Raw genomic sequence first — 12,104 nt, forward strand, 5'->3', positions numbered from 1 at the left:
ATTTGCGGATGACTTCAAAATCTTTCGTAAAATTAATAGTCTGGCTGATTGTCAAATTCTTCAAAATGATATTAATTCAGTTGCACTATGGTGTGTTGAAAATGGAATGAAAATTAATCATTTCCTTCTCACGTAAAACTACTTCCCTAAAATTTAATTATTATCTTAATAATGTCATAATTACTAGAAAAGATTGTATTAGAGATCTTGGTGTCTTACTTGATTCTAAATTATACTTCCATGATCATGTGCAATATATTTATACCCATTCATTAAGAATGCTTGGACTAATTAGGTCTATAACTTATTCTTTTTTCACTCCTATGTGTCTATTAATTTTATGCTATACATTGGTTAGATCCAAGCTTGAATGTGCATCTGTTGTATGGAACTCCACTACTTCCACTGACTCGGCTAAATTGGGGAATATTCAAAGAAAATTTATTTCCTTGTGTTCTTATAGATTTTTACTTAATTGCGATGACTATAAATATGAGTTTAACTGCAAATATTTTAATTCCTGTAGTATTGTGTCAGATGTCAAGATCTTGATTATTTACTTGTTTGCAAAGTCATTAAGGGTGATATTGATTGTGAATCCTTCTTAAGCAATATCAGTCTTCGTATTCCTGCTAAGGGTTTAAGATTTCAAAAATAAATTTATAACAGAAATTCTAAATCTCTCTCTCCATTCTGCAGGTGTATAAAATATGCTAATTTGCATGGATTGAACTCGTATCCCTTTGATGTGTAGTACATACTTTTTGGAGTTTTATGTCAGTTATTAATTTGTCTTTTGTTTAGAATTATTCTACTTATGTTTCATATCATTTGTATTACCGGGTATATTAATTTATATGATTCCATCTTTTCATTTTCAATTATCATTATTTTTAATTGTCATTATTTTAATAATTAATCCTATGCACTTTTACTGTAATTTCTATCATTGTCAATGTTTTGTTTATGAAATTGTAATGTGCTGAACTGTTATTGGCGCCTGGCTGATGTACAGTACATTAAATATTAGTAAATAAATAAATACATTACTATTATTATTATTATTATTATTATTATTATTATTATTAGCCTATTATTTTATTTTTATTATTATTTTATTATTATTATTATTATTATTATTATTATTATTATTATTATTATTATTATTATTATTTCAGTATGTGGCAATGTGACTTTACCATCTTCTGTGATATCTGGTATTTGTTAGCAACACTGAAGATGCGGCCAAATTAGCCTTTTAAGAACTACTCTTACGTGATCCTCACTTAGGTAGACAAAGATGAATCTAGCTAGAATTTTCTTTATAGTGTACAGACATCTTAAGAAATGCAGGCTATTTTTTCATGATATGTAATTATGATAAAACTTCCATAGGAAATATGGCTACATTTTCATTTTATGTAACTAAGAGTATCGTCTCGTAAGGAAAAAACCTACATTTTATATTACATAATTTAAAATAATAGTTCTATAAGAATTACAGGCTACATAGTCCTACCATATAACTAAGATGATAGTTTCGTAAGAAATCTTCATTTAATGAACAGGTCTCCTACAAAAGACCTTTCCGGTTTCGAATACATGTAATTTACGTTCTATAAATCGAACCAATCGGTTATTAATGTACAACAGCATTACCGAACAAAGTTTGGTGCAGATCCACCCAGTGGGCCTACAATCCGTCAATGGTGCACTGATTTTTAAGGCAAGATTCTTCGCAAGCAGTTGCGATTTCATCCGTACCGACTACTGTTGTTGCAAACCCTTAAACCAGAGGAAAAAGTGCTAAGAAAAAATATCTGCATAAGTATGCTGACTTTAATTGAAAACGATGATGAATTTATTCGTTCCACGGCGTTTTCTGACGAAGCCACTTTAATTTTTCTGGTAAGTTGAACAACATAAATTCAGAATCTGGGGTCCTAAAATCCGCGTACCTACGTGAAACTTGACTATAGATTGATGTGTGCTGTGTTACCAAGAAGGGACACATTGAACATCTTTAAGGTAATAAACTACACTTCTTGAGTTTCTCTTTCCATTGGTATTATTTTCATGCACCTCAGATTGATAGAACATAAATTACATGTGTTCGAAACCGAAAAGGTTTTTCCTAGGAGCCCTGTATAAAAGAAAATTGTTTCATAATAAATCTGTAGTGCTCGGGAAAAGTGACACAAATCAGTTTCCACAAACCTTTTTTGATAATTTATTGACAACTTACGGAACAAATGCTTGCTTGGAAAAAAATACATAAGTATTCCTCCCATTACAATAATTCATACAGAAAAAAATCAAATCGACATAAACCAGTGTAAGTTGTCAATAAATTACCAAAAAAGGTTTGTGGAAACTGACTTATGTCATTTTTCCCAAGCACTGCAGAAATACAGGATATGTTTTTCATTTTTGCGTAACTACTTTTCATTTTATCCTAGATCATATTATATACCCAGATTGCTCGGCCTTATAGGCTTTGACTGTAACAACTTTTGTCAGGTTTACTATGCTGCCATCTAGTTGTTACATAAAGAGTCACGTCATAACTCCTATTTGAATTGTATTAGCGATTGTACTGCCATCTCGCGTTTGTTTATGGCGGACAGGTGGTGATCCTGGTGGTTGTTCTCTTCAAAGTGCTACCGATTTGAACATAGAGATGAGCAATCTGACATGTGATCTACCATTTTATATAACTGAGATAATAGTTTAATAAGAACAATTTTATGTAACTAAGATACTAGTTTCATAAGAAATAAGGTTATAGTTTTATTTTATGCAACTCTTATGAAACTAAGCGTTCCTTCAGTTTGTGTGTAACGATTTTTGTTACACCTTATTGTTTCTCTTTTTTCTTAGACAAAGAAGAATTCTTCGTTCGAGATACATTTGTCAATGTAATAAGTTATCAGTATGAAGCGGCAATCCTGCCCTGTCAACCAACAAGTCCTGAAATCGAGGTCACAATATATAAAGATAATGAAGAGGTGAGTAATATCAGAGGACGGTCATGTGTCCTCCCTAGAAAATCTGCTCTTGATTGGTTTATTATTATTATTATTATTATTATTATTATTATTATTATTATTATTATTATTATTTATCAGCAAATGTTACCATAATTCTTATATACATGCCTGAATATATTATAGGCCTATATCTTCCCTTGAATGATAAAATAATTACTAGACTACGCTATATCTCCATTTTATTTTATTTTTTATCTTTTGATGACTATTAAGCTATTTACTAGTTACTGATTTAATAATAATAATAATAATAATAATAATAATAATAATAATAATAATGGTAATACTAATAACAATACTGATAGCATTATCAGAAGCAGCAGTAATAATAATAATAATAATAATATAAACTGGTTGAATATTACGTGCTAGCGTAGTAATGAAAGGAGCTATTAAACTCCAAGAACTGAAATCAACCATAAATCATCGTCATGAAGAGAAAGATGACATAAATAAATGTAGTGGCGAACGAATTAGTTCGTTCTCTTAAGCCTTCCAAGAAAGGAGAATTTTATAAAAGGGTAATGATCAAGGTGGCTGAAATAATTTGTCCAGCAAAAGTTGTGCGCATTTCTCGACTAAGTATCCAGAAGAGAATTCAGGCTATTTCTGATAGTGTTCATGAGGAATATTTAAAAAAAAGCACGAAAATGTGTGTATATATATTTTTTATTGGTTCTTGATGACAGTAATGACATTACTGATACAGCACAGCTTGCAATTTTTATTCGCGGGTTGATGAAGAACCCAATGTTAGTGCACGAACCACCACTGGTTGTAGTTTTTATGCCATGTACCTCTCCCCCCTCTCCTTACTTCATAAGACTGTCTCTCGTGTGTAATCACTGCCGTTCGAGTTTTGGTCACCACTGCTTTAGAACTACGGTACATTTGAAATCACAACATATAATTTAAATGATTTGTGTCTTACAACATTTAACTTTTATTTTAATGTAATTTCTATGAAATTGTTATAAATGAAGACTAGTGTACGGTACCCTAAAAGTTAAAATCAACAAATAGGTGGCAAGTCGTCCTTTAATATTGTGCACATCATGTATTGCGTTACTTCGTTCCAGTACAACGTTGTCTGTTTTTTTTTTTTTTCCTTCTCGAGTTATGACGATTGAGGAGTTAATCTTGAAATTCCTTTCCATGAATTCACTATATGAAATCGTACTTGGAAATAGAAGAAGCAGAGGTGAAACGGAACAGAAGACGAAGAAATAAATGACGAGTTAGCCCTTCCGTGCAAAGTCCTAGACATATTTAATGGCTTCCTCCTCATCTTTCTGCTGACATTACCCCATATTTTCCCCACACACTATTCCTCCTCACTTGCACATTTCCATGTACTACAGCAGATACACCCAACCTTCTAAGATTTTTATATTTTGATATATTTTCAGCTCTGTGTTCATCAAGCCATCATTACAATATGTATAATATGTTTTTGCTTTTCCTGTATCAGGTGAAACTTGGAAAACATGAAGGCAGAAATCTGGTCGTGTCATACGACCCCACTAAGGGTTTCATTTTTGATAATGTCAATACAATTGATGGAGGATCGTATATATGCAAAGCAAAACGGAGAAATTCACCAGAAGAAAGGACTATGTTTGTTGAGTTAACTATCAAAAGTAAGATATTAGAAGTTATACGTATTTGTCTCAGGTGTAGTAAAAAAGGGAAAGGAAACTAAGTACTGTGGTAATAGATATAAACTTTTGGTACATATATAAAATATATTACATTATACCTTCACAAAATTTCATTCAAACCAAAAATGAAGAAATAAAAATACAGTTTTATTTCAAGCTATAATTAAGCAGAGAATGAAGTACTCTAGTATCTTCAATGTACAGCAACTATACGTAAATCAATTTAAGATCATTTAAGAGCGAGTAAATTGAAGTTAATGTAGCTTATAAGTATGTTAGAATTTTATAGTTAAGTTCTGTAAATTATCATCTTATACATTTTTGCAGCTAAAGAACAGTATGCAATGAAACCAACAATAAATGGCACCATACCTATCATTATACGTGAAGGGAGACAACTTGTGCTGAATTGTACAGGTCATGCACATGATAGGAATTTCAACGTCATTTGGAAAAGCCCGCATAATACAGAACTGGTATGTATTTGGTATATGGCCGGTTTTACCAAGCTTCACTATGTTTTTAATGATTCATTAAATTATTGTTATAGCTCACCAACATCTTGAGGTATATGTACACCCACAAAACGCAAAAAATGATGAAAAATTAGAGTTTCAAAATATAACTATTTTAATAGAGAATTTTCTCCCCTTTAATTTGATATAAGAATTTTCGATTTATCCCTTATGGTTTTTCAGATAAGTCCCATTTTCCAAAATTCTGCGTCATCAGCCACGGTCACTTCTACGAAGATTACTCCAAAAGTAATGCACAACATTTTTTTTTAATTTATTTTTCATTCTAAACCTTTACAATTTATGGAGGTCATATATACGTCCTTCCCCCTTGTATTCAAATTTAATTTAAGTCGTTCCCGTGAGTGGCGCCATGATGGCACTTTTTCAAGTTGGCTGCTGTACTTGACATTCGTCAGAAGCAACGTGCTGTTATCGAGTTCCTGTGCTGTGAGAACAAGACAGTGGGAAACATTCACAAGATGTTGAAAAAAGGTGTATGGAAATGCAGCTGTCGATCATAGTACGGTTAATCGGTGGGCAAGCAGATTATCTTGTGAAAGAGGCCACGCCAATATTCGGGATACTCCTGCAGTGGAAGATCCTGCACTGCATGAAGACCTGACAACGTGCAGCACTTTAACAACATGGCTGTGGCTGACAAACGCATAACAGTGAAAGAATTGTCACTCCAAGATGGAATAGAAGAAGCAGTTGTGTGCAGAGTATTGAAACAGTTGGGGTTAAAAAAGGTTTGTGTCGACCTGGTTGGCGAGTTGGTATAGCGCTGGCCTTCTATGCCCAAGGTTGCGGGTTCGATCCTGGACCAGGTAGATGGCATTTAAGTCAGGCTCATGTCAGTAGATTTACTGGCATGTAAAAGAACTCCTGTGGGACAAAATTTCGGCACATCCGGCGACGCTGATATAACCTCTGCAGTTGCGAACGTCGTTAAATAAAACATAACATTAACAAAAAAAGGTTTGTGCCAGGTGGATTCCGAGGATATTAACAGAAGCCCACAAAGAAACCAGAAAAACAGTGTGCAGCAAACTTTTGGACCAGTATGAGAATGGTGGAGATGAATTTCTTGCAAGAATTGTGACAGGAGATGAAGCATGGCTCCACGATTTTGGTCGGAGATAGAGGCAAACAATGGAGTGGCATCATGCAAATTCACCGAAGAAAAGAAATTCAAAACTGTGCCTTTGACAGGAAATGTTATGGCTACTATGTTTTTCAGTTCAGAAGGACTCTTGCTTGTGGACATTATGCCAAATGGAACCACCATTAATTCTGATGCTTATGTGACAACTCTCAAGAAACTTCAAGCTCGACTGAGTCATGTTAGATCACATCGGGAGAAGCAGAATGTTCTGCTATTGCACAACAACGCATGGCAACATGTCAGTCACAAGACCATAGACCAGATCAGAAAACTTGGATGGACAACACTGAAACATCTGCTTTCAGTCCGGATCTGGCACCATGCGATTATCATCTCTTTGGTAAACTGAAGGAACGAGGTTTGAAGATGACTCCCTCGTGCACGCTGCTGAAGAGTGGCTCAGACATGTTGGTCCAGACTTTTATCGTGCAGGTATACAGGCCCTCATTCCAAGGTGGCATAAGGCAGTTGAAAGGTGCCGGGATTATGTGGAAAAGTGACGTATTGTTCCTGAAGGATGTATCTACATTCTATGAAAATAGCAAAGCTGTAGCATAAAAATGTAATTTTTAAATAAATATTGTGGATTACTTTTGGAGTGATCCTCATAGCTGTCAATCCCCTCATCCAGCATTGCTTGTAAAATAAACTTCTTTCTAGTCCAAAAATAGATTCATAGATATTAGGGCATGATCATTAGATTGAAAACACGTTTTTACACAATGAAGTAATTTATAATCTTCTACTGTTAGTCATAAAACTGTAAATTTGTGTGTCAGTGATGTTGTACGTCATTTTAATAAGAGTCCAAAAGTAGAAATTAAAATTCTGAGGAGGATGGGCATAAACCCTGGGACAAACACCAGCGCAGGATTTGTTGCATTAATGGAAAATAAGGACAAAAATGCCAAAAAAAAACATTCAACACCTGAAGTTAAAACGAGGAGGAGGTATTTGAGAGGCAGAAAGAAGCTGAAACAGGACCGACATGAAGCTGCTTAAAGGGTGGCATATGATGATGGAGTGTTCTAGGCTCTGAAAGTTTGTGGCTCATTTCCTGCAAATAGTAATTTTAGAATATTTAATTCTTTTAAACATGATATCTCAGCCAAATATGGTGATACCAGGAAAATATTGGTGTCATTTTGAAGCTTGAAATGTCCCCTAGTGCCTGACAATGAGTAAAATAACGTTAATGTAGTTAATAATTATCTATGGATTTTTTACATGATTTATGCAACATAAAATATTAGTATAAGTTACATATATGGTAATATTTAATTAATGTAAATGAAAATAAAAAATAGCTATATGTCAGGCACTAAAGAATACTTTTAGCTATAAAACAGTGAAGAAACTGTGGCTCTGTCTTAAAAACTGCATGAGCCATCATGTTTTAAGTTGTATGTCAAAATTATGAAGAAAATAATTTTTATAAACAATTTAGACATAATTTCAAGGGATCTGTTCACTTCATCCTCTTTCTGGTACCATTCTCTATTGTATAAAAATTTTACAGAGCAAAATTATGCAAAAAAAATTTTTTGTATGTAAAGGAGTACATATACCTTAAGCCCTAAAAAAAACAGTAAAGCTATCATTATTTAATGAGAGAAATTTCCGTCTTTAAATTTTTAATGGTTCGCTCATTGCAATATGAAATGGCGGAACGTTTCGGAGCAGAATTTTATTGTTTCATCTGGAACTGCTCGAAAATCAAGAGCCAGATGGAGATAATGTTAACCATTTAAGAAACGATCATTTTAAAAATCTGAATGACACAAAATTTCAGGAACGATACCGCATCATGAAGATCGTGATACTCAGAATTTTAGAACATTTACTGTATTTTGTAACATCCTTGCTTCATTGTTGGCCCATATGCAAATGATATAGCAGGTACACAATTTGCAATGTAGTAGGCTGTGGTTTCATAAAGATGTTTGATATAGTTATGACTTATGACAAATTCATTGAGTGCACTTATTTATCCGTAATGAAGCAATACCTAAATGTTAAGAAAATTTGGTTGGTGAACAGCTCGCATTTTAGTGAATTGTTAAATATTTTAATGTTCACTGCTTAATGTTCCATTTGGATTGATTTATTGAAGCTTGGTGAAACCGACCATGAGAGAATTATTTATGTCTGTTCTTTTATTTTAATTAATACAATAGAAAACATTTATGATGTTAATCGAAATTCTTGTAAACTGTGTGTTTTCACTCATACCAAGGTTTTAATTTTAATTTATATAATTTCGTATGTTAAATATATGCAGAATATCTAATTTTGAAAATATTTGTACTTTATATTTAATAATAATTAAGATTCTTTGTACCTTTCATTAATTATAATAGAAATCTTTGTGTGTATTATAGCCAATATTATTCTCAACTGTCAGTAGACTGATACAATTTCCAGGAATAAATATCATCACACCATCACTCCATTATAATATCATATAACTACACCTGTTAACATTGTATCATAATATCACTACAGCAGACCATAATAACATCATTGCATCAGACCGTCGCAACATCACTACATCAAACCGTTATAACATCATTATATCGGATCGTTATAACATCACTACATCGGACCATCACTACATCGGACCATCACTACATACAATTTATTTTCATTTACTCCCCATTACAACATCAATATTTTAAACTTTCTCACTCCAACTTATTTTTACATTATGCGCGAGCTCCTCTTTCCACTACTTTTAAATTATTCTTGTATTCCAATTTACTACCTTTCGCTTTCATATAATAATACACTCCAAATAATTATTTTTATAAACATTATCCTTATTCGGATGTTTAGCACAGGGTAGTAACACTTTTTTATGAAGACGTGTTTAGCTAGTGCACTTCTTCTATTAATTTCGATTGCATTTTTTTTTTTTTTTCATTATTTGTAAGTGCAGAAAGTTGCGTACTAGAAAGAGGCAAGCATTTAGATGTCAATTTCTTCGTAGTCTAGTTCCAATAAGAAATTTAATAAAACTGGTTCTAAAACTGACTGAAAAGGAAACCAAAGACGTCATATGCTTAAAGAAAAAAAAAAAAACTTATGACGTAGGAGCAGCATTGGAACATTTCCCTGGAAACTTCCTTTCTACACTTGATGTATGTCTTCAAAATGAATATGCGACAACGCAGTGAATATCTCGAATGAAATCTCTCTCACGACTGCACAACAAAACTGTCCTAGTCCGATGAAATCTCATTCATAACTAAATGCAGGCGGGAAGAGTGCCTGAGACTATGGAGGGGAATCCCAGCGTTTGCTTGGGGCTTGGACCGCAGGCCAGCTGAGCATGCTTAGGATCTTTTAGACTACCCGCACTGTAGTGTCTGCAATTTTTCAAATATCTTGTCACAATCTGATAAAATTGCAATGTCGTTGGCAAGTCTAGTGCTATATCTGCTTCTGCTATTAATTTGTATACTCTTAAAACTTGTTACAGCGTCTTTAATGTATGCACATTTAAAATAAATAAAATGATAAAGAGCATCTCTGCATTACACCTCTTATTATTTTACTTTTCTTTCACTTATATTTACATCAATAAAATTACTAAAGTCTGTTTTTTCTTGTCTTTTGAATCTGTTTCGAAGTTCTTTTTATGTGTGAATAATCGCTTCCACTCCACACTATCAAAGATTTTTATGCAATAGCAAATTAAAATAGTCTACATAGACTTAGTCACTCTTTAATAAGTGGTTCCCCACCGAGTCAGAAGTTACAATGAATGATGGGTACTCAAGTTGGATAATGTTTCATTATTTATTTACATAGAGAGTTGCTTACAAACGTCAAATCGCACTTAAAAAGAATACACTAGAATTAATGCTTAATTCTTAATATTTTCAAGAAGTAATATCTTCTAGATGGATGATCAAAACTTCTTAGTGTACTTTGAGTTAAGTGTAATAATGTATTAATTACTCAAAAATTTATGAAGCCTATTTTAGTGCTGAGAAACGTTTGATCATATTCAAGTATGATAAACCATTTAAAACATTCAGTATCAAAGAAATAACTATAGGAATATATGTACAATTTTTGCATTATATTTGTTGTTACAGCCTCCAGATAAAAGTTCAGCACCTTATAAATGTAGAGGTAATTACAATTGCATAGATAGACTTGTAAGAATCTCTAACATGAAAATCAAGGACACTGGAAACTACACGTGTGTGGTAAATTCCGCTGGAAAGAGTGCAAATGATTCCAGATGGGTTAAAGTAATTGGTGAGTTTCATTAGTGAATACTGAAGAACATTAAATATTCGTTACGTAAAGTATGCAATATATAATTCACGCATATTATATTAAGAGAGTATTTTTACCTCTTTGTTCGCTTGTCTGTCTGCCTGTCTAACAGTCTCTCCATTTTCCTGTTCGCTCATCTCTCCATTTTCCTGTTCGCTCATCTCTCCATTTTCCTGTTCGCTCATCTCTCCATTTTCCTGTTCGCTCGTCTCTCCATTTTCCTGTTCGCTTCTCTCTCCATTTTCCTGTTTGCTCGTCTCTCCATTTTCCTGTTTGCTCGTCTCTCCATTTTCCTGTTCGCTCGTCTCTCCATTTTCCTGTTTGCTCGCCTGTCCATTTGCCTGTCTGCTCGTCTCTCTGTCTACGTGTCTGCTCGTCTGTGTGTTTGCTTGTATGCTGCTCTATCCGTTCTCCCTGTTTGTTCGTCTGTCAATTTGCAGGTTTGCTCCTCTGCGACTTCCCCCGTTTGCTCGTTTGTCTGCCTGCCTGTTGCTCACCTACCCGTTTACCTTTTTTGCTCGTCTACCTATTTTTCAGTTTGTTCGTCTGCCTATTTGCTTGTTTGTTCGTCTACCTATTTGCCTCTTTGCTTTTCTTTCTATTTGCCTGATTGCTATTTTTCTTATTTACTATTTTCTTGTTTGTTCGTCTTCCTATTTGCCTGCTTGCTTTTCTTTTTAATTGCATGTTTGCTTCTTTCTACTGTCTTGTTTGCTCGTATTCCTACTTGCGTGTTGGCTTGTCTTCCTATATACCTTGTTGTTCCGAGTTTTATGTTCGTATTAATGTCATGTTAATTGAAAAGATAAAACTATTCCTCACAAATACTGGACGATTTTAGCTCTTCTGTTAAAGTAGGGTCTACTCTAAATAAATTATTGTGATTATATCTATTTAATAAATGCTCTTTATATTTGAAACTGTACCCTATTACTTGAATTCAGAATGATTTTCTGTTGCAGGATGGAATGAAACAACAATTAAATTGACGTCACAATCAAAGGAGACCATCTATGTAAAGAATAAACTTGCGAAAATTGTGGTTTATATCTTTGCTCCAGAAGAACCAAATTTGATATGGCGTGGACCAGATGATGTAGACTTGGAATCAAGAGGAGATAAATACCAAGTAACTCGCCGTAGTGATCAAATAGTCCTGAATATCTTGAACCTTGATAGTAGTGATTCAGGATTGTACTATCTTAGAGGAGAAGACAACGCAGGTGGTAGAAGGGAAATAGCGTGGCTTAACAGAACGCTCATTGTAGAAGGTGAGAAGCAGCTCCTGTTCTTTGGATGGCATCCATTAATGGAAGTTCCTTTTGTTACATCTTTAAATAATCAAGGATATAATTTGTTTCTTTAAATAAAAGTAATACGTACAGTCTCAGAAACAAAGACCGATGTCTGTAGGTTCAGA

At 33.6% G+C, this 12,104-nt stretch overlaps 1 protein-coding gene across 5 annotated transcripts in view; it reads left to right on the forward strand.

The window, feature by feature from the left end:
• The window catches only part of LOC138697959 (vascular endothelial growth factor receptor 1-like), a 157,429-nt gene that overhangs the window by 100,324 nt on the left and 45,001 nt on the right, over nt 1-12,104 (forward strand). For all 5 annotated transcript variants that reach the window (XM_069823576.1, XM_069823579.1, XM_069823575.1 and 2 more), the window contains 5 exons: nt 2,881-3,008; nt 4,522-4,690; nt 5,039-5,187; nt 10,498-10,663; nt 11,647-11,955. In XM_069823576.1, coding sequence (XP_069679677.1) covers nt 2,881-3,008; nt 4,522-4,690; nt 5,039-5,187; nt 10,498-10,663; nt 11,647-11,955 — 921 coding nt within the window. The remainder of the gene's footprint in view (nt 1-2,880; nt 3,009-4,521; nt 4,691-5,038; nt 5,188-10,497; nt 10,664-11,646; nt 11,956-12,104) is intronic.

The sequence above is a fragment of the Periplaneta americana genome, chromosome 4, assembly GCF_040183065.1.
Source record: "Periplaneta americana isolate PAMFEO1 chromosome 4, P.americana_PAMFEO1_priV1, whole genome shotgun sequence".
Taxonomy (NCBI): Eukaryota; Metazoa; Arthropoda; class Insecta; order Blattodea; family Blattidae; genus Periplaneta; species Periplaneta americana.